The sequence below is a fragment of the Salvelinus namaycush genome, chromosome 1, assembly GCF_016432855.1.
Source record: "Salvelinus namaycush isolate Seneca chromosome 1, SaNama_1.0, whole genome shotgun sequence".
NCBI lineage: Eukaryota > Metazoa > Chordata > Actinopteri > Salmoniformes > Salmonidae > Salvelinus > Salvelinus namaycush.
This window is the reverse complement of record NC_052307.1, coordinates 57050719-57074988: the sequence shown is the minus strand read 5'-3', so window position 1 is coordinate 57074988 and position 24270 is coordinate 57050719. Positions and strand designations below refer to the sequence as shown.

The 24270-nt window shown below is 41.5% G+C and overlaps 1 protein-coding gene across 2 annotated transcripts in view; it reads left to right on the top strand.

The window, feature by feature from the left end:
• Positions 1 to 24270, top strand: part of LOC120046169 (T-cell immunomodulatory protein-like) — a 119634-nt gene that overhangs the window by 456 nt on the left and 94908 nt on the right. For both annotated transcript variants that reach the window (XM_038991189.1, XM_038991196.1), the window contains exons 2-7: positions 1133 to 1217; positions 1429 to 1568; positions 1717 to 1768; positions 1933 to 2010; positions 2225 to 2319; positions 23176 to 23234. In XM_038991189.1, coding sequence (XP_038847117.1) covers positions 1133 to 1217; positions 1429 to 1568; positions 1717 to 1768; positions 1933 to 2010; positions 2225 to 2319; positions 23176 to 23234 — 509 coding nt within the window. The remainder of the gene's footprint in view (positions 1 to 1132; positions 1218 to 1428; positions 1569 to 1716; positions 1769 to 1932; positions 2011 to 2224; positions 2320 to 23175; positions 23235 to 24270) is intronic.

Below are 24270 nucleotides of genomic sequence, written 5' to 3'. Positions count from 1 at the left end.
ATATAGAAAATGTAGCTAGATACTAGATGAGGCTACTTGAATTAATGACATTTGCTGTGCATGTGTTCCAAAAACTCATAGGATACTAGCTAATCTAGCTAGCTAAACCAAGCTGTTGAGCGCTGTCATATTGTCTGGTAAGCAGTTAGTTAGTCATGTGGCTAACACAATTATTTACCACTGGATACAATTTGCTCTAGCCTACATTGACTAATAGGGATAGTACATATCGGGTGCCTGTCTTCGAAACAGAGACAGGAAATGCAAAGCAATAAAAACAGTGATGACGTAACAATCTATTTTCTCTCCTTTGAAAAGCTGTTGGGTGTTCAATGCATTACACCGTGGTGTAAAGTACTTAAGTAAAAATACTTTAAAGTACTATCTAAGTTGTTTTTTTGGGTATCTGTACTTTACTATTTATATTTTTTACAACTTTTACTTCACTAAATTCCTCATAAAATAATGTACTTTTTACTCCATACATTTTCCTTGACACCCAAAAGAACTCGTTACAATTTTGAATGCTTAGCAGTACAGGAAAATGGTCCAATTCACGGACTTAGAGAACGTCCATAGTCATCCCTACTGCCTCTGATCTGGCAGACTCACTAAACACAAATGCTTAGTTTGTAAATGATGTCTGAGTGTTGGAGTGTGACCCTGGCTGTCAAAAAATAATAATAATAAGGAAATTGTGTCTTCTGGTTTGCTTAATATAAGGAATTTGAGCTATAGCGTTTACTTTTACTTAATTATGACAATTGACTACTTTTCCCACCACTGTACTTAAGTACATTTAAAACCAGATACGTTTTAGACTTTTACTCAAGTAGTATTTTACTGGGTGACTTTTACTTGAGTAATTTTCTATTAAGGTATCTTTACTTTTACTCAAGTATGACAATTGAGTACTTTTTCCACCTCTGGCATTACCTACATTACAAGACACAGTAGCCTAGTAACTAGAATGAAACAAAAACATAAAATGGGTATAGCTCTCTCACCAATGAATGTCTTTCAGTGAATTTGTCACTGCATTGCTGATATGGTTATGTGACTGTGCTGTGCTGAGTATGAAAGTGAGCATTTTGTGAATTTGTTTTTATTGCATATTTGATTGAACTTTTAGAATCTGAGTTGGTGATATTCTTGGCTGATCTGAAAGCCCCATACTTCAAGCCAAAAGTCCATATCCCTAAAAAGGCTTTGCCCGCGTAAGTTTCTGATCTTATTCTCTCAATTGTATTAGTGCACACACTACTTCTCATCTTGAAGCATCAATAATTCCACAATGTCCAGGCAAACCCTGTGGGTTAGGGTAGATTGACACAAGATGATTTTAGCTGTCACTGAGAAAAGCCCTATGCTATTCTTTACTGGCTTATGTCAACAGCAGGCACTGAGTGAATGTCTTTCCTCTTTCAGCAATTGTATCATAACTGGTGTTGTTCCTGGAGACTACGATGGAGATTCTCAGATGGATGTGCTTCTTACAGCTCAGCTCAAGACCAAGGCCACCTCAGACACAATGGTTTTTGTATTCTGGGGAAACAACCAAACCCTGGGTAAATTGTTGCTCTATTAGTCCTAGATTCAGGCTTATGGAATACAACGTTTGAGGCTTGTAGAACAAAAATAATTTACTCTAATACAGAAAGTTAACTTCTGTTATTAAATAGCTAACCGATTAACATCTCTTATCTGGTTTTGCAGATGGGCAAGTTGACCTTAATAAGACATTTGTGGACCAACCTCTGATAATGGAGTAGGTTAAGCATGTAAAAAAATATATTTTACAAATCACCTGTAGCAGTTGTTTTCTATGATGAGTTTCCATGCAAGCAATATTGTTTACCTAAACTTTGTCCTATGATCTTGCTCATGAGTTGGGAGTTTTGACGGTTTTATAAATTAAATTCTCTTACGCAGCTTCAATGGGGACATGATTCCAGACATCTTTGGGGTTTCTGCTGATTTCTCCACTGAAGTCTGCTATCTTACTGGAAGGTAAGGTGGAGATTAGAAAAGTGAACCAATGCTTTGCAGTCCCCATATAAAAAAAATGTTTTTTTACATTATTATCCCTGTCTTGACAACTCAATACATTGAAATATTGTAGATGTATGCAGTGTTAAAAACAGCACCTTTGTTAAATGGTTCTGTGTTTTTTCAGAATGTCTGCTGAGCACATGAATCATGTTGTTGTTTTCTTTCCTCATAGGAAAGCAGTGTGGCAGGCAGCTCTTAGTTCACGTGTCAAGATGCGTGTTCCTCATTCCAATGCTTTCATCGACCTAAACAAGGATTTCACCGCCGGTAAGTAGGCAAATGTCCTAAATGGAATGGATTCCTATTGGAACCTTGCATTGCCAGACTTAGTAATCTGGCATTACAGTAAGGCTGGATGGAATCTAATTGGGAACCATACCAGATTAGTCTAATGTTGGACATGGTGTGTGTAGTGTTGGTGTGCAATATCTTTTCCATTTCTTCAGCAAGATTGGAGTCTGTAGACTCACTTTCTACAATGAAACATATGGACAATGTGGCATGGCAGTCTAATGGCTGTGTGATCAGTCTCTTTAGCATTAGAGTCAAGAGTAGTGAATTCATTCTGGGGAATTGGGCACTCTTCTGGAGCTTGGTAAGTAGATGCTTGTATAAATAGTCAAAATCTGTGTTTCACATACTGTATACAAAAGCAAGGAAGTTGAGTCTGTTCTTGGCAGCCCATCTTCTTCTCTTCATACCTTTTTGAATTGATATGACGTAGTAACTTGCTAAAGATTTCCCGTCTGTATTGGGATCAGTTTGTGGGTTACCTTGTGCTATTCAACCCTTGGAGAGAATGTAGGCCTACTAGGGCCGGTATCGCAATATTTTTTCCATGGCAAAAATGAAAACACGTAGCAGACCAAATTTGAAGCACTCCAAACATTGTGTGCTATAGCTTGGAAAAGAAATAAATATGACTTCCTAAAGAAGTTAAATCCGCTTTGTGTTTTGCTTCCTTGCCGTGGGACTAATGAGTATCGCAGTACTGGTATCGTCCCGGCCCTAAGGCCTACTCCACAAGATTCATGAGACAGCTGGGTAGATGATCTGTCAAGGCAATTATCACTATTTTTTTCTATTGTGTGGAACACAAACTTTCTCCTGAGTTCCTTAAGCTCCAAACAATTGGATTTAAATATATTATAGTTAAACAATGTTCAAGTTGACTAAGAGAGAGAGGAATTCCCATTTTCCTCACCACTGAATAAATAAATCGGCTTCTTCTTGTTTTACTGGCTTTCTCTTTTTCCACAAAATGCCACCCGACAAACCTGTCACTTAGACTTATGGTCCTGACGTTTTAGATTTTTTTTCTCCCAGGAAGTTAAATCTCATATTAAGACAATCGCCGACAATGTTGTCGTGTCTGACCTACGGTAGGTCTTTTTGGGGTATTTGCTTACTGAGCTGTGACAATTTAACCAGAGCATAATCATTCATATTTAAGCTGCTAAGGGATTAGAAAGCATACTCCTTTGGACATGCCAGCCCAGCTGGAGAGAGTATCTTAAAGGTTAGCCTGTCTGTAATTTAGCAAGGAAGTCTATGTTACAGTTTGGTTTATGATTTATTTATTTGTATTCTTTCTGTGCTGGGGTGAGGATTGGAACTGTGGGTGTTGACCACTTTTGTAAAATGCAAGCAGGAATGTTACAACTCACAGATTCAACTAGTCAGTCAGTTTGAATGGCTGCTCGTTGCCTGCTTCTCATATTCATCTTGTGTAAGAGGCTGTAGACTAGAGCATCTGTCCTAGGGGGATTTTTGCCTAGGTCTACAGAGAAGCAGAGCCCTGAACCCCGGGGCACACGTCACACTGGCAGGAGCCTGGCACGAGTGCAGGCACCCAAACCAGGAGACTGCCCTGTCGCCATGGAAACGCTTTGTTGTTTCACTGATTGTCAGTCTGCAAATGTAAAAAGAAAATATATATAAAAACATTCAGAGACTATACACCTGTAGAGAAAATTGCTGCCGATTAGAAATAGCACTGAAATGTACAATTATATTGTCCTCTGCAATGAGTGTCTGGTGCAGCCACGTTTAGCTGTGAAGAGCTTAGTGTGGGAGTGAGGATGCTGCTTTTCAGGAGGAAATGAATTAGAGAATTAGGTGAATTAGAGCTCTGTCTTTCCGCTGCACCTGCCAGCCTCTCTAAGCATGGGGAAAGAGAGACTGGGACATGACGGTATAGCCTGTACTAGAAATCAAGAGTGTGCAAAGTTGTTCCTATGTTTTCCAATACCCCATAGGATGCACAAAAGGGATTTGGACCACCACTTGCTTTCTTTGTGGCCTGGTCAGCAGCGTCACGGAGAGGTATTTTATTATCATGCGTCCTATCCAGGGATGATCAGAGGAGGGTCATCCCGTGTCGCGGCTCCAATTTTAGTGGTGTTTATAGCTGTAAACATACACAGCCGAGCTGCTTCCAGTGACCCTCTACCCACGACTCCTTTCAAGAGATGTGAAATTGCTTCCTGTTCAATGTTGAGGCCTAATTTAAGCTGTAAATTGGACTGTCGAGCAGCCGCTGTCCCCCTCTACAGTATCACATGGCCAGTCTGTATCATGTCTCATCTCTCTCTTCCACTTCTGGTGTTTCTGTTCAATCCTCCTCATCTACAGTTGAAGTCGGAAGTTTACATACACTTAGGTTGGAGTCATTAAAACTCGTTTTTCAATCACTCCACAAATTTCTTGTTAACAAACTATAGTTGTGGAAAGTCGGTTAGGACATCTACTAAGTCATTTTTCCAACAATTGTTTAGACAGATTATTTCACTTATAATTCCACAATTCCAGTGGGTCAGAAGTTTACATACACTAAGTTGACTGCCTTTAAACAGCTTGGAAAATTCCAGAAAATTATGTCATAGCCTATCAGAAGCTTCTAAAGCCAATTGACATCATTTGAGTCAATTGTAGGTGTACCTGTGGATGTATTTCAAGGACTACCTTCAAACTCAGTGCCTCTTTGCTTGACATCATGGGAAAATCTAAATAAATCAGCCAAGAACTGAGAAAAAAATTGTAGACCTCCACAAGTCTGGTTCATCCTTGGGAGCAATTTCCAAACGTCTGAAGGCACCACGTTCATCTGTACAAACAATAGTAAGTAAGTATAAACACCATGGGACCACGCAGCCATCATACCGCTCAGGAAGGAGACGCGTTCTGTCTCCTAGAGATGAACATACTTTTGTGCGAAAAGTGCAAATCAATCCCAGAACAACAGCAAAGGACCTTGTGAAGATGCTGGAGGAAACAGGTACAAAAGTATCTATATCCACAGTAAAACGAGTCCTATATCGACATTACCTGAAAGGCCACTCAGCAAGGAAGAAGCCACTGCTCCAAAACCCCCCATTAAAAAAGCCAGACTACAGTTTGCAACTGCACATGGGGACAAAGATCTTACTTTTTGGAGAAATGTCCTCTGGTCTGATGAAACAAAAATAGAACTGTTTGGCCATAATGATCATTGTTATGTTTGGAGGAAAAAGGGGGAGGCTTGCAAGCCGAAGAACACCATCCCAATCTTGAAGCACGGGGGTGGCAGCATCATGTTGTGGGGGTGCTTTGCTGAAGGAGGGACTGGTGCACTTCACAAAATTGATGGCATCATGAGGAGGGAAATTACATGGATATATTGAAGCAACATCTGAAGACATCAGTCAGGAAGTGAAAGCCTGGTCGCAAATGGGTCTTGCAAATGGACAATGACCCCAAGCATACCTCCAAAGTTGTGGCAAAATGGCTTAAGAACAACAAAGTCAAGGTATTGGAGTGGCCATCACAAAGCCCTGACCTCAATCCCATAGACAATTTGTGGGCAGAACTGAAAAAGCGTGTACGAGCAAGGAGGCCTACAAACCTGACTCAGTTACACCAGCTCTGTCAGCAGGAATGGGCCAACATTCACCCAACTTATTGTGGGAAGCTTGTGGAAGGCTACCCGACACGTTTGACCCAAGTTAAATAATTTAAAGGCAATGCTACCAAATACTAATTGAGTGTATGTAAACTTCTGACCCACTGGGAATGTGATGAAAGAAAATCTGAAAAAAATAATTCTCTACTATTATTCTGACATTTCACATTCTTAAAATAAAGTGGTGATCCTAACTGACCTAAAACAGGGATTTTTTACTCGGATTAAATGTCAGGAATTGTGAAAAACTGAGGTTAAATGTATTTGGCTACTGTGTATGTAAACTTCCGACTTCAACTGTATGTTCTGGTAGTTTATTAAGATGAGCAGGTTGTGACAACTACAGATGGTTAAGTATCCCTGTAAAAAGGCTCCTAATTGGCTAATTCCGGCACACTTGAGTGGTTCTACTGCTACCAAGATCACCAAGTCAGTACTGACACAATAAGACGAGGAATAGATGCGTAACGTGCCAACGAGCTCCAATACTCCTATAGCATCACATAACAACCTTGAGGGATTTTTACATTTCATTTTATTTTGCTTGGTTATATTTTACTAGAAAGTTGAGGTTCACTGGGGTTGGTATCACAGTTTTATATCTCTATAATGGTTTTGCTATGCCGGGGAATCGGAATGTGAGAACTCATTAGAAAAAGGTGGTAATTGCCAAATAATTATAAATGTCATTATGCTCAAAGACACCGAACCGATACTATCATATGGCTTGTCGCTAGGCAACGTGGCTTTGCAACGCTCCCCGCAGCATCCAATTAGGAATTGTTTTTTCTGTTAGAGAGAAGTTGATTGTTGGTGTAATGTAAGGGTAACAGATTTGCCTCATATCAACGTTACTGGATTGGGACTTTATAAAGGGATTCACTCATTGCAGAACTGGACAATTTTAAAAGGCATATTTAGTAGTTTGGCCTGTTTTGAGTCACTGTGTCACATTTTGCACGTTAGAAGCATTGCGTTTCTTTTTTATCAGACAGAATCATTTCTGGTTTCTGTAATATTGATTAGGCTACCATGTGTTTGGCATTGGCCTACCTGTTTTTAAAGATCTACTGTAGGCCTGCATGAAACATTCATAACATATGCTGTAAATTAACATGATATAACACCCACACAGATTTTATACAGATATTGCAATCATGAAAGGATAAAATTAGCCTATGTCTCATAAAGGTATTGTACCGACCTTAACATGGAACAGTACATTCTGTCATGAATTCTAGACTTGCTTCCCAGTGTTCGGTACTCATTTGAATAATTACAGAATTAAAACGAGCACAGCGTGCTAGTGAGGGACCAGGCTTTGAGGTGCAATGTTTAAGTCTCTTGTTTAGTCTCTTCCGGAAAGCTGGCCGAGTATCGAACATACAGTACATTTGTTTACATCAGTTTGTATAGATTCATGAATGAATAAATACAGCATCTAATTTCTCACTGTGTACTGTGTCTGTGGCCTCTGGTTGTGCTGCTGTTTCCAGTGCAATCCTCTTATGTGTAGTACTCTCCCCCTCCAGGCTTATAGTGGTATATTAGCATAATACCAAACAGGGTTCATCCATAATGACCAAACAAACAGCAGTATCTGCCTGAAGCTTAACACTAAATTGTTTGAATAAATCGTTTTTTATTGAAAGATCTACTGTATGCACTCACTCAACATGGAAAGATGTAACTGCTCTCTCTAAGTCAAATCTTTGTCAAACCCACGTAGTTGTTCTGATTAAGTAGCTTGAGGGGTGTCTGGAGCGAAGCCTTGTCCACTACAGGAATCAAATAGGTTTGCAAGTACACACACACACACACACACACACACACACACACACACACACACACACACACACTCTCTCTCTCTCCGACATGGTCACAATAACATTGCTCACATAGGCCTAAACATGTACGTAGGCTATACTCCGCTGCAAGGATGGGATTCTTAAACTTGTTACAGGACTTCAGTGAGCAGTTAAACTCCTGTATTTGCTCCCCAGAAGTGGCAGAGAAATGGAATCCAGTGTATGAGGAGTTGGTGTAATCCCCCATAATGCACCTACGTTGTTCACTTAATGGTTTTATGAGATTATTTCTCCTCCGAATAGCATCTTTCCATTTTCTGGTGCCGTTGTGTCATGTTTGTGAATAAGGTGCTTTGGGTTGAAGGAACACGGTGTATATTGACAGGAATTGGCTTATGGAGGATTTATTTATGGGATTTCACTTTTTTCATGCTCTGCTCCGGAAGCTCACTTTGATGGAGTCTTTTGGGTTTGTCCCTAACTCGTTTTAATGTCAGTTACACAAACAAGCTGAATGGGGAAAACATTGATACAATATGGTATTTTATTTTAGAGATTATTGCATGGAGAGTGTCAGTCCAGCTCTCGTGCATTTTTCTCCGGCCTGTGTAGTTGTTTTTTCATCCCTTGAAAGCTACATACAATATCGTACAAATACCAACAATATCTTGAAGGTTTTGTATCTCAATGCTGTCATTGCGTCTTTTAATGTCATGCCTAAATCCTCATTTGGGATTTGGCAAGTTAAATTGGTAGTTTCACGGTCTGATCAACTCCTCCCAGCAGAAGACAGAGCCACATTTCATTCAAGCTGGCCAGGCAGTCTGGATCTCTCCCTTCCCATCTTCCTTAATGGGACAATGGGCTGAGTGCTGGGTTACTGTCTTTGAGAGAAAACATAGCCATGTAGTGGGGAGAGTAAACCTCTCTAACTTCTGACTGTCCATGTCCTGTCCTTGCTCAAGCAGTAGTCATTGGAGCATAAGTGCCTGCCATTTTCAGCAGCACAGCAATTATTAATTAAAATGCTTCAAGTAAATGTCAATTTTTCGTTTGTTCAGTTTTGCTGGCTGCATATTGTCTGCGGCTGTCATCAGAATGGCTATTTGGCTGCCATCGATTCGGCATGGCTGACGTTTCAAACGTCGCCTGCCTGATGTTCGGCAAGTCTGAAATTAAAACGATTTGTTTATTTTACCCAGGACCTGAGGAAAATAATAGATTTGAGCACTCCACTGTGAGATGAAGATCTCTTTCTAGTCCCATAGAGATGTACCCTGGATCCTCATGTCACACACAGATCTACTCTGGGATATTGGCCTAGTTGTTTTTACCTCTTGTTTAGCCTGTATTTCTCCTCGGATCCTGAATTCTATCTACACCAGTACTTTTCTTCAAGGATTTTGTGTTGGTTCAGGGATTCAGTAGCTCGACACTACAACCCCTGCTTATCTCCCGTGCTCTCACACCGGAAGGCTCTCTATGTCTGGTGGTTGTTGTATCCATTTCACTGATGACTGACATGACATTTCCTTTTGTAATGTCAAAGGCTTCTTTCTCCCGTGCAACAGCAGAAATGTGGACTGGAGTAGGGAGGTCAACATTTGACACTTTTTTTAAAATTTAACCTTCATTTAAGTAGGCAAGTCAGTTAAGAACAAATTCTTATCTACGAGAGAGAATGCATGAAAACACAATTGACACACCGATGAGAACAGAAAGGCCTATCTCAGTGCTCTGAATATTTAGCAAACAAACACAATTCTGACTTAATTTTTGCCTCATTGTGGGCTGCCTAATTCAACCCATATTTCCCTTCTGAGTCCTCACTCGTTCACAAATTGACATGCGGCCTCCAACCCCTGGACAGAGAAATGAGATCAAACTCACTTGGCCCTGCGTGATCCCATCTCCTCTCCGGCCTGAGGGGTGAAGCGCAATTTCCCCCCCTCTCTGTTCCCCTCCGTCTGTCACTGAGCGGGGAATTGGAGTCACAGCTTGTTTGCTGAGTAACAGTCTAACAAATATGCTGCTCAGGGGCATTAAAGCCTATGGAGAGGGGTAGCCTAAAAGCAACCCTCTCCCATCTCAGCTAATGGGAGTGGGCACAGCAGTGATAACTGCAGACAGGTGGGGCTTGGGAGGTGTCTGGATTCATAGGACACTAATGCAGAGGAATGTCATGTTTGGTTTACAGCATTGCTGGCACAGGGGCTGAGGAGGCTCTGAGCTTTAGGCAATAACCACTGGTTAAATGCAGGTAGGGTAGAGAAGCCTTACTGTGGATTTGCATTAATATGGTTTAACTAGTTCTAAATGCAGTTGGCCTATTGATGCAACTTTAACAGTTGCATCATTCTGAAATGGGATGCTGTGATAATCGTGTAGATTGGTTATTACTGACTATTATGTACTTTGTTTTCATACACCCTCGTATTATTGTTCTCATACCTTACGCACCATTCATGTAACTATCTTCGTCAAGACAACCCATTAACTGTATATTTCCCCATTGGAAAAACAAAGAAATTATTTCACAACAAAGCCCTGGTTAATTTGACATTTTTTTGTTTGACAACTGTCAGCTGTTTGACTCCTCCTCGTTAGGTCATAGCCCTGTTCTGTGTGAATGTGTTCTCTCTGGCATGGAGGAAACCTCTCAGGAGACTGCCTTCCTCTGACTCCAAATATAAAGCACCCTATTTGAATAAATGAACAATGGTGGGAGAGAAAAGCCACCAAGACTGCTCATTAACAGCCCTGAACCTTGCTGAACCCCATGGCTTGTGTGAGAGAGGTTGTCAACGCCAGCCTACTGTAGCACATGCTGGAGACAGTAGGGATGGCTGAGCATCCCACATACAGTGTGAGAATTGTGTGAAACTTGAGAGAGAGAGAGCTGTGGATGCACTATAATTAGCTACAAATCTGCTCACCCCCATTTTTCATCAGCTGCTGTTTGTTTGTTTGTTTCCTCTTCATTTTATCTAAACTCTAAACGAATCTCTCTACAATTACCAGTCCTTAGTGGCTGACCAAGATATTTATATTGCTCTTTAATCATCATAGTGGGAGAATGGAAGGAGGAGGAGATTTCATGTTTCATGAAATTTAGTTAGTCCCAAACTCATAATTTGGCCTGCTGACATGACTCTGCTGCTCCTCTGTGACTATATTGACTATATGATAACCTAGTAGGAGTGCTTTCTTGCCGTTAGTGCTGAGGGATTTAGTGCTTTTTGAGGTGGGTTCGGTTTCCGTCCGATTTATTACAAAAGTAATCACGGTTATCCATTTCCGTTTGGATATTTTGTTTCGACATTATATGCACTATGCATTGTGTGTGTGTTGAATGCTCTAACAACACTGAATTAAACCGTTAATAAAAGTCCCTTGCTGTTAGTGACTGCCCATTACTGCTTATCACTTATTAACCAACATTTATTCACATTACTTTACTTGAATAAAATATTTTATTTGATGACTTTATCATTTCATTCCAAGTCATCATCTCATCTCTTTAGATCTGCTGCCTATACTGTCTGACAAAATCACAATTTTAGTAGTTCTTCAAAGTATTTCTATTTATTTAATTGAACCTTTATTTAACTAGGCAAGTCAGTTAAGAACAAATTCTTATTTACAATGACGGCCTAGGAACCGTGGGTTAACTGCCTTGTTCGGGGGCAGAATGACAGATTTTTACTTTGTCAGCCCAGGGATTTGATCTAGCAACCTTTCGGTTACTGGCCCAACATTCTAACCACTAGGCTACCTGCTGCCCCACGGAATTTCACGTGTCAAACTCATTCCTTGGATGGCCGAGTGTCTGCGGGTTTTTGCTCAAACCTTGTACTTGATTGATGAATTAAGGTCACTAATTAGTAAGGAACTCCAATCACATGGTTGTCTAGGTCTTTAATTGAATGGAAAAACCAAAAAGCCGCAGACACTCGGCCCTCTGTGGAATGAGTTTGACACCCCTGACTTAGATCATGTATTTTCAGGCTCGCGAAGCAACTGCTTTCTATCCCTCTTGATCGCACGTCTCTCTTCTCTCAGTCTCTGTGTCTGCTCCACACAGACCGGACAAGTTTAAGCCGCCGTGCAATTGATTATGGTCATTGTAGTTAATTACCATGTTTTCGTAAAAAAATATATATACTGTATATATATATATATATATATATATATATATATACACACACATACAGTTAGTCGGAAGTTTATATGCACCTTAGCCAAATACTTTTAAACTCAGTGTTTTCACAATTCCTGACATTTAATCCTAATAAAAATGCCCTGTTTTAGGTCAGTTAGGATCACCACTTTATTTTAAGAATATGAAATGTCAGAATTATTTATTTCAGCTTTTCTTTCTTTCCTCACATTCCCAGTGGGTCAGAAGTTTACATACACTCAATTAGTATTTGGTAGCATTGCCTTTAAATTGTTTAACTTGAGTCAAATGTTTCGGGTAGCCTTCCACAAGCTTCCCACAATAAGTTGGGTGAATTTTGGGCCATTCCTCCTGACAGAGCTGGTGTAACGGAGTCAGGTTTGTAGGCCTCCTTGCTCGCACACACTTTTCAGTTCTGCCCACAAATTCTCTATAGGATTGAGGTCAGGGCTTTGTGATGGCCACTCCAATACCTTGACTTGGTTGTCCTTAAGCCATTTTGCCACAACTTTGGAAGTATGCTTGGGGTCATTGTCCATTTGGAAGACCCATTTGCGACCAAGCTTTAACTTCCTGACTGATGTCTTGAGATTTAGCTTCAATGTACCCACATAATTTTCTCTCCTCATGATGCCATCTATTTTGTGAAGTGCACCAGTCCCTCTTGCAGCAAAGTACCCCCACAACATGATGCTGCCACCCCCGTGCTTCACGATTGGGGTGGTGTTCTTTCGGCTTGCAAGCCTCCCCTATTTCCTCCGAACATAACGATGGTCATTATGGCCAAACAGTTCTATTTTTGTTTCATCAGACCAGAGAGCATTTCTCCAAATAGTACTTTTTTATGGCGGTTTTGGAGCAGTGGCTTCTTCCTTGCTGAGCGGCCTTTCAGGTTATGTCGATATAGGACTCGTTTTACTGTGGATATAGATACTTTTGTACCTGTTTCCTCCAGCATCTTCACAAGGTCCTTTGCTGTTGTTCTGGGATTGATTTGCACTTTTACGCACCAAGGTACGTTCATCTCTAGGTGACGGAATGCATCTCCTTCCTGAGCAGTATGACGGCTGTGTGGTCCCATGGTGTTTGTACTTGCGTACTATTGTTTGTACAGATGAACATGGTACCTTCAGGCATTGGAAATTGCTCCCAAGGATTAACCAGACTTGTGGAGGTCTACAATTTAGCTGATTTCTTTTGATTTTCCCATAAAGTCAAGCAAAGAGGCACTGAGTTTGAAGGTAGGCCTTGAAATACATCCACAGGTACACCTCCAATTGACTCAAATGATGTCAATTAGCCTAACAAAAGCTTCTAAAGCCATGGCATAATTTTCTGGAATTTTCCAAGCTGTTTAAAGGCACAGTCAACTTAGTGTATGTAAACTTCTGAACCACTGGAATTGTGATACAGTGAATTATAAGTGAAAAATCTGTCTGTAAACAATTGTTAGAAAAATGTATTGTGTCATGCACAAAGCAGATGTCCTAACCGACTTGCCAAAACTATAGTTTGTTAACAAGAAATTTGTGGAGTGGTTGAAAAATGAGTTTTAATGACTCCTACTTAAGTGTATGTAAACTTTCGACTTCAACTGTATTTATATATATATATTTGGTTCATTTCAGCACTAATAGTCTTTAACTTTGAGAATGAACATGTGCATTGTTTTCAACTCTGGGGTGTAACATCCATTGATGGATTCAGAGAATTAGTTTGCAGAGAAGATTCTCCTCAATCAGAAACAGCAATACTCTGAAAGCTCTGGGGTCATTTACCATGAGGTTCATCTGGAATTGCATTGATTAGTGTTTAGCAAGAAATGTTCCCATGCTACCATACTCTTGCAGCTCTATCTTACCAAAGGCTGCAAACTGCAGTGGCAGACAGTCTGCGACTGACATAAAAACCCAATAACAGCCACCTCGGCTCACAGCGAGACTATTTGCATGTTTGCTTCTGTCTTGCAGCTCAAGCTATTGAACTATCCTTACCTGTAATCCTCAATTCTTAGCTGAAGGTCCCCGCCTAGGATTTACCCAGCAATAATGAAAGGATCTCAGGCAGAAAAGAAATGTGAGAGAAAGAGAGATAGATGCAAGTGGTTGGGGAGGGAGAGAATGCCCCCCCCCCCCCCCCCTCTATTATGCACTGTGTCAAAGCCCCACTTCCACCTGGGTAGAGATCAGAACGGTGGCTCTGTTTATTCACAAGGTAATGTGATGAAGGGATATTATGGAGCTGTATCCCTGCTCCCGTTCTGTATAATGGAATTGAGAGCTATAATAAAGTCCAAGTCAAACTGTCAGCAGATGCCTTAAATTGCGAGGCTATGAATAACTCCAAAGCATCCCTCTCAAACTACACACATAGGCCTAGTGTTTTCATTGAAAATAAGTCAAATTGAGGATCGATTTTTAGATAGAAGCTATATTCCTTCTAGATTGGATCTGGAGATTCTTTCCGGAGTCATCTGCATACCCAACATGTAGAAGCCAACAACATTGATTTGCTTTGCTTTAGAATCTCCCACTCTCCTTCTCAAGACCGCCTACAGCCCACTCTTCTCATGCTGTTTGTCTGCCGTAGTTGCTGTAACGTACGCCAGCTTTCTGTATCAGAGAAATGAACTCGTCACTTTGTGTCTCCTTCCTCCACTCAGAAAGATGGGCAACAGGGAAGGTCAGTGTATATAGAGTATTGGAGAAGACGAGGGATTTCTCCAGAGTTGTCTCCTCTTCCCTAGAGGACCCCACTCCCTTTCTGTGGGTCTCCCTGTCTACCAACATGTGTTCATGATGCCTCAGGAAAAATCTGCTCCAAAGCAGAGCACGAGGAAGAGTTTGCAAACCCATCATAGGGCCAGGTATTCCTAACACTGAGAGTATGGATGTGGGGGATGGCACTCCACACAGTGCTCTCGATTAAACACTCTCATTAGACTTAATTGAATATTTCTAACAAAGCTGCGGGATAATGTTTCCACTTCTCAAACATGAGCTCTCTTCCTCTGCTTTTTTTTATGTTTCTCATTGTAATCTGTATTAGATAGATCATCTGTGTAACACAGCAAGCCAGATGGATAGATACACGTTTTTTTTTGTAAATTTATGTTTTGTAACTACGTTTGGGATCATGCTTTGCGCCTTTCTCCAAACTGTTTGCATAGTCATTTCATGATTAATTGTCAGTTCCATAGACACTAATCAATCAAGTAATTCCCATAACATGTCATGTTTAGCTGCTGCATTGCAGTTTCTATGTAGACCTGTATGTGTGAAGTCTGTCGGGGCATGAATAGAACAACAACTTTTTATGGCATGTTTCCCCTAAAGGTATAATCTAAAATGTGCTCGTTAATATTTTAATCGTGGAGTTCTTTGAAATATGCATGCCATAATGGAGAGGTAGTATGCCAAGCCGGGCTTGAAAAACACACAAACAACCACAGAATAGAGCACAGAGGCTTTCGCAGTGCATGCTGGGAAACCTCCGGCAGCCAATGAAGAAAAGGCGCTATGTGAAATGCTGGATTGGTCCACATGTACAAGTGGTCTAAAATGAGAGTGTGAAATGAACACTGTTAATCAAGACTATATAAATAATTTCTATATAATTTGAATCTAATTTCATCTGGGGCTCTGGAACATGATCAATAATCACTTTTTTTTATGTCACTCCATATTATTGTCAGTGACACTCCTGATTATTCAATTAAGGAGGCAGTAAGACTGAAAGGACACTTGATTTGAGCTGATTGAATGGGCTACATCAGGCTCCATGATAAGGAGGTAAGCAGATACCCAGTCATCGGATCTGTAATGGCTGGCTCAAATCGACTATGGTTATCCTGCAAGTAACAATTAGCCTACCTCATCTGTAAATATATTCATGGTCTTGTGTGTTTTCTTCGATTTTTCTATTCTTAGGAGGAGAATATTAACTGAATAAAACATATTCACCCCTAATCCAAGAGAGGAGGTGGGAGAAACAATCAACTGATTTAAAGATGAGCACTTTGGAATTAAGATGTTCTTGCTTTGTTATGATTTTCTGCTTTGTAGATTTTCATCCACAGATGCATCTGATTTTTACTCCAATGCCACAGCTTGTTAGTCTTGGTGTAGTTAAACAATCTGTTCTCTATTTTAAAGCTGCAATATGTCACTTTTTTGGCGACCCGACCGATTTCACGTAGAAATGTAAGTTAGAGATCTTTCATTCTCATTGAACACAGGTATTAAGAAGCAGTAGATCTGTTTTATGTGCGCTATTTCTATGCTTCCCGTTCTTAAGTTTCGTTTTTGCATCTATTACTTTCGGTTTTGTAAACCAGATGAAAATACAATATTTTTGGTTATGGAAAATATATTTCACAGCGGTTTAAATGGTACAATGATTCTCTACACTATGCTTGCTTGTTTTGTGACAAACTGAATTTAGCAATACTATTAGATTTTTAGCAACTAGGAAATGCCAGAGCGATTTCTACTTAGGACACCTTTTAATAATTAAGACTGTTTCTTTAATTAGCTTTGTGGTTGCAATCCTGCAACTAGACTGTGACATGACATATCACTTAGAGCCCAGAGCCTTTACTCATACCTGAATTATGCATTTGCCAGTACTGTATATCAACCTGCAAGTTTATGCACCTTTTTGTAATTAGTTTTGTATTTTAAGGTCATGATGAATGGCTTTCCCTAATGAATTATTCTCGGGAACCCAGACCCTAGGCAACAGCAGTGATTAGGGTCTGAGATTAATGACGGACTCTCGGTAACTTCGAAAAGGGGGGGGGGGGGGGAATCTGGGGAGGGTCCTCCTCAGACAGACAAATCACGAGGCATGCCGGAATGTTGCGATTCGATACCGTTTGCCAGTATAAAGCAGTGGTTTTAGTGAAGGTAGTTGACGCAAACTATCCACTTGAGAAATGCACTCATTAAAAGTAACCTCCGTTATTTCCATCTTGCTAACTACTATTTTGTGTCTGGGGGATGTGAGCAACAAGTGGATAAGGCCATGACGTCGGCAGTGTCGTAGTTCCTCTATGCCAAACTGACGTTGTGTCCGTACAGACGTGTCGACAGGAAATTTGAGGCAACCTGTCTGTTTATAGAGACTTCTAATGAATAGGATAGGCCTATTTTTAATATACGGCATGAAAAAGGTGAAGAGAAGCTACATAGTTCACTCTTATTATCACTGTGTAGAGGTGGACAGTAACTACTGCCGTCTTCACGGACTTTTAATTAACCCAAGCTTTCACAACTGTCATAACACAGAAAGAAGATGAGCACAAGTTCCAAATCCTGTCACTTTGATATAAATACTTTGGAATATTTTACCATGACATGTATTTTATGTTCATCAGTACTTTTCCATGCGTAATGGAATTCATCAAATCCTGTCTTGATATTATCTACAATTTGTGTTCCACTGGCGTTCTTGCCACAACCACATTTTTGTTTTATTAGTCGTATGTACGGGATACACATGGCACACACCGTCTAATGAAATGCTTACTTGCATGTTCCTTCTCGACAAATAAACAATAACGAATAGGAACATAAAGTAAATGGCTCAGTAGAATATTTTTTTTTTTTTTAGCATAAGTATAATACAGGAAGGCACAATTTATAGTCCAATATTTACACTTGGGGCGAGGCAAGTATTTTGGAGGGCAAGTATTTTCAATTGTGCAGTATTTAGCAATCATAGTAAGATTCTGATAGCAGTAGTTGTGGTGTGTGTGTGTGTGTGTCTGTGCGCGCTAAGATGTGGAGCATCAGAGCAGGTGGGCAGACCAGTTCAAGTGTTAGGCAGTGTGATGTCTTGTAGATAGAAACTGTTCTGACCTCATGCTCCGATACTGTCTTCCCCACGATAAGGGAATGAACAGCTTATGGCTGGGGTGTGTGGGGTTTTTGAAAATGCTGCGGGCCTTACTCCGGCATTGTTTCTAGTAGATGTCCTGGATGGGTGGGAGCACATCCCATTTATATTGTGTTATATCGACTACCACTGGGTTTTCCTGATATCCATCTTACTCAAATAGTGGTGCCATTGTAAAAAGTGTAGTATGCGTACAACTGTGTAAAACCAAGTGACGGAAGAAGTTTATACAGCCGTTTTTATTTTACTGGGCAGAGGTCTTTTATAGAGCCACTGAGGTATGTCCGTTATTGTGAACCAGGGAGAGGAGAGGAGTAGGAGGAGTGGCCTGTGGGGACTGTAAGTGTTTACAGGATTTCTCAGTGATGTGGAGAGCTCCCCTGCCTCGTCCATGCCCCCTCTAATCAGACAGGCAGATAGACCCCCACTGCTAGTTGGGGAGAGCTTCCTTTATAGCCTGATTATTGAACCTGTTTACTCCTCATCAGCAGACTGCAGGAGGCTACACACTCCACATGGGTCACACGTCTGAAGATCACAGATGGAGTGAGAGAGAGACTCATGAAAAGTGAGAATGCAGCTAAACTCAGCAGTTCCTTCAGCAACACACTATGAAATGTATAGTAGTGTCTGTCTCCAAAGGTCTCTATCTATCTGTATGGATAACCTCTCCACCCCACTCCTCGCTGTATCTACTTCCCACAGTGAGACCATTGATCAAAGCAGCCGCTCTGTGGGTGAGATTATTGCTCCCTTCCATGAAAAGGGCATCTGCCTGCATGAAGGCAGATTAAAGGCCCATGTGTTGTGTGGAATTTTCTTTGTGTGCCTTCCATTTTGCCACACTTAGGCTTATCACAGTTAGATGTTGGATTTCCATGGGCGGTATGAAGCAGACACTGCATGAGTGGAATAGGAATATTGACTAAAGAGTAAAGGACAGCACTACTCCAAAAATCTGTTTAATATCTCACTGAAATTGGAAGACACCATCCAAATGATCATGCTGTCTTTTACAGTGCACAGAATATAAGTGCTTTTCACTTATTATGACTAATGTATTGCTATATGGAGAAGACACATTGGACCCTGCAGGCATTTTCTCCTGCCACCCTGATAATGTTAGACGCGTTGAGAATTTTAATTTAGTATTTTGTCTTGCATGTGATATCTCACAATAGATTAATTAATAACTGTAGGGATAGGGATCCCAGCTAAGTTGTTCTATCCTTTTTCCTTCTTTCTTAGTGTTGTTGCTGAGTTCCCCCAGCCCTGAGCTTAACAGGGAGCCCACAAAGAGCCAAAGGGTTCATCACTACCATTAGTTAATGTACAAATAGCTTTTCTGCAGACTGAAGGTTGCTTCTAAAAGTGCAGCATCATTTAGAATTAAATTGAGAGAGAAATTAAGAATAATTGCTGCGGAGCGGATGTCAAAAGAAAAGCACTGAAATATGTACAGTACCAGTCAACAGTTTGGACACACCTACTCATGCAAGGGTTTTTCTTTATTTGTACTATTTTTTTTAGATTGTAGAATAATAGTGAAGACATCAAAACTCTGAAATAACACATATGGAATCATGTAGTAACCAAAAAAGTGTTAAACAAATAAAAATATGTTATACGTTTTAGATTCTTCAAAGTAATTCAAAGTTCTAAAGGCACTCACACATCTGATCTTTTTTGCAGGTGCATGGTAAAAGTTGAATAAAATGAGAGAGAAAAAGAAACCTGCATACTGCTCTTGATAGTAACACTGCTCTTTAATAAGCTTTACGTAGCCACCCTTTGTCTTGATGACAGCTCTGCACACTCTTGGCATTTGCTCAACCAGCTTCACCTGGAATGCTTTTCCAACAGTCTTGAAGGAGTTCCCACATATGCTGAGCACTTGTTGGCTGCTTTTCCTTCACTCTGTGGTCCAACTCATCCCAAACCATCTCAATTTGGTTGAGGTCGGGTGATTTGTGGAGGCCAGGTCATCTGATGCAGCACTCCATCACTCTCCTTCTTGGTCAAATAGCGTGTTGGGCCATTGTCGTGTTTAGCGCAAACCAGATGGGATGACGTATCGCTGCAGAAGGCTGTGGTAGCCATGCTGGTTAAGTGTGCCTTGAATTCTAAATAAATCCCTGACAGTGTCACCAGCAAAGCACCATCACACCTCCTCCATGCTTCACGGTGGGAACCACACGTGCGGAGATCATCCGTTCAGCTACTCTGCATCTCACAAAGACACGGCGGTTGGAATCAAAAATCTCACATTTGGACCGGTCTAATGTCCATTGCTCGTGTTTCTTGGCCAAAGCAAGTCTCTTCTTCTTGTTGTTGTCCTTTAGTAGTGGTTTCTTTGCAGAAATTCGACTATGAAGGCCTGATTCACGCATTCTCCTCTGAACAGTTGATGTTGAGATGTGTCTGTTACTTGAACTCCGTGAAGCATTTATTTAGGCTGGAATTTCTGAGGCTGGTAACGCTAATGAACGTATACTCTGCAGCATAGGTAACTCTAGGGCTTCCTTTCCTGTGGTGGTCCTCATGAGCCAGTTTCATCATAGCGCTTGATGGTTTTTGTGACTGCACTTGAAGAAACCTTCAAAGTTCTTGAAATGTTCCAGATTGACTGACCTTCATGTCTTAAGGTAATGATGGACTGTCATTTCTCTTTGCTTACTTGAGCTGTTCTTGCCATAATACACATTAAGGTTGCCTTTGTGCCCAAGAACACTACAGACCAGTAGCACTCACGTCCGTAGCCATGAAGTGCTTTGAAAGGCTGGTAATGGCTCACATCAACACCATTATCCCAGAAACCCTAGACCCACTCCAATTTGCATACCGCCCAAACAGATCCACAGATGATGCAATCTCTATTGCACTCCACACTGCCCTTTCCCACCTGGACAAAAGGAACACCTATGTGAGAATGCTGTTCATTGACTACAGCTCAGCGTTCAACACCATAGTACCCTCAAAGCTCATCACCAAGCTAAGGAACCTGGGACTAAACACCTCCCTCTGCAACTAGATCCTGGACTTCCTGACAGGCTGCCCCCAGGTGGTGAGGGTAGGTAGCAACACATCTGCCACGCTGATCCTCAACACTGGAGCTCCCCAGGGGTGCATGCTCAGTTCCCTCCTGTACTCCCTGTTCAATGACTGCGTGGCCAAACACGACTCCAACACCATCATTAAGTTTGCTGACGACACAACAGTGGTAGGCCTGATCACAGACAACGACGAGACAGCCTATAGGGAGGAGGTCAGAGACCTGGCCTGGTGGTGCCAGAGTAACAACCTATCCCACAACGTAACCAAGACTAAGGAGATGATTGTGGACTACAGGAAAAGGAGCACCGAGCACGTCCCCATTCTCATCGACGGGGCTGTAGTGGAGCAGGTTGAGAGCTTCAAATTCCTTGGTGTCCACATCAACAACAAACTAGATTGGTCCAAACACACCAAGACAGTCGTGAAGAGGGCACGACAAAGCCTATTCCCCCTCAGGAAACTAAAATGATTTGGCATGGGTCCTGAGATCCTCAAAAGGTTCTACAGCTGCAACATCGAGAGCATCCTGACCGGTTGCATCACTGCCTGGTATGGCAATTCCTCGGCATCCGACCGCAAGGGACTTCAGAGGGTAGTGAGTACGGCCCAGTACATCACTGGGGCAAAGCTGCATGCCATCCAGGACCTCTACACCAGGCGGTGTCAGAGGAAGGCCCTAAAAATGGTCAAAGACCCCAGCCACCCCAGTCATAGACTGTTCTCTCTACTACCGCATGGCAAGCGGTTCCGGAGTGCCAAGTCTAGGACAAAAAGGCTTCTCAACCGTTTTTACCCCCAAGCGATAAGAATCCTGAACAGGTAACCAAATGGTTACCCGGACTATTTGCATTGTGTGCCCCATCAAGTCCTCTTTTACGCTGCTGCTACTCTCTGTTTATCTTATATGCATAGTCACTTTAACTATACATTCATGTATATACTACCTAAATTGGCCCGACCAACCAGTGCTCCCGCACATTGGCTAACCGGGCTATCTGCATTGTGTCCCACCACCCGCCAACCCCTCTTTTTACGCTTCTGCTGCTCTCTGTTCATCATATATGCAGTCACTTTAACCATACCTACATGTACATACTACCTCAATAAGCCTGACTAACTGGTGTCTGTATATAGCCTTGCTACTCTCTTTTCAAATGTCTTTTTACTGTTGTTTTATTTCTTTAGTTACCTACATACACACACACCTTTTTTTCCCGCACCATTGGTTAGAGCCTGTAAGTAAGCATTTCACTGTAAGGTCTACTACACCTGTTGTGTTCGGCGCACGTGACAAATAAACTTTGATTTGATTTGAAGAAGGAAATAAATTCCACAAATGTACTTTTAACAAGGCACACCTGTTAATTGCAATGCATTCCAGGTGACTACCTCATGAAACTGGTTGAGAGAATGCCAAGTGTGCAAAGCTGTCATCAAGGCAAAGGGTGGCTACTTTAAAGAATCTCAAATATAAAATATATTTAGATTTGTTTAACACTTTTTTTTGGTTACTACATGATTCCATATGTGTTATTTCATAGTTTTGATCTCTTCACTATTATTTTACAATGTATTTAGTAGTAAAAATAAAGAAAAACCCTTGAATGAGTAGGTATGTCCAAACTTTTGACTGGTACTGTATATTATGTAAGAAAAGAAAACACTTTACTTTTCATCATGCTCCCATCTCTCTCTCTGGCCATTGGGCCTACTAGTCTCACACTGTGAACTGAAGTGTGATTGGACAGTACAATGCAGGAGAAACAGACTAGCTGAACACAGTAGAGAATAATCAATTTGATGAACAGCACTGCACGGTCAGAAACCAACTAATTCAGTGGCCTTGTGGTTAGTGTGAGTGTCCGCCCTGAGATTGGAAGGTTGGGAGTTTGATCCCCGGCTGAGTCATACCACATACTGTAAAAATGTGACCCGATCCGTCTCTGCTTGGCACTCAGACTAGCATCCTCTCCAGGGGGTGTACGTGTAGATCAATCGGACTCACGCTGCTCCCATCAACCATTCCGGCTCCACAAGCAAATCTACTTAACTTTTATTTACTGCACAGTCAAGGGTTGCTATAGCTTCTGTATCTATACTGTTGGCTTCTGTTCTCTATTGTACACCTCTGTGAAAAACACTGTATGCCTCAGACGGTTCCATTTGTCTCTTGTTTTCTTCGGTTCTGCTACGGAAATGGCTCCCAGTGATTGATAGCATATTTTCTCTCATTCTATTTTCAGATTTGTTCCTCACAACCCAAGATGACAATGGTCTTGGCTTCGAGACGTGGATTAATAAGGTACGACACAATCACATTTGTCTTTTATGTTGACTCTGTCTACAATTGACAAGCTCTACTCAGTGAAAACATGGGTAGAGTTTTCAGTTGGGGCGGCAGGTAGCCTAGCGTTGGGCCAGTAACCGAAAGGCCGCTGGTTCAAAACCCCAAGCAGACTCGGTAAAAAATATCCCGACGTGCCCTTGAGCAAGGCACTTAATCATAATTGCTTCTTAAAGTCGCTTGGTATAAGAGGGTATTCTAAATGACACATGAAAATGTAGTTGTTTCTCTCACAGCACAGTCATTTCAGAGATACTTTATTTTTGGTAGATTTTATTCGGCCCTTCCGCTGTTGTGGTAGTTTGAATTCTGCAAGTGCACTGGTACAGTCAGTTCGGGGTTTTTCGGGGTATTTAAAATTCAGGATGCGGAGGCTCACAAAGCACAAGCAGGGCACTCGCCTGTTGTGAAGAAGAAGGGGGAAGGAAGGGTTGAGGTTGCAGGGATATGAAAAATGTGACTGAGGAAGGAGGGCAAAATGGATGAAAATGGGGGGCAGGGGAGAAAAATAGACTTTCTTTGGTGTAGTACTGTAGATGGACAATGTTCACCTCCTGCTGAGTTTGACCTCTCCAATGCTGCCACTGGTCTGTCTTTGAGCTGGAGGGAACCAATCTGGAGGGAACCAGTGCTTTAATAATCTATTTTTACGGACGTAATCTCCACGGGCCGTGCTGCTTTGCATCAGCCTGTAGGGACACTGCACAGTGCACCAGCCAAAGACCGACAGTACAGCAGGGAATACTTGGGTTGGTGATTAAAAGCAGGGGTGTGTTCACCAATCGTTAATCCCATCTGATTCATCCAGCCAGTTTGCCCTTTCCTGTTGGTGTTCTTCTTTTTGTTTCTATGACTTATTTTGGGAGGAAGAGGAGTTTGGTTTTGATGATAGAATGCACCAGTGATTGGTGGCAACAAAGTTATTGAAGTTTGTCCATGATTTAATTCACCAACGTAACACATGCACACACTCTGTGACAGACACAACCAGGGA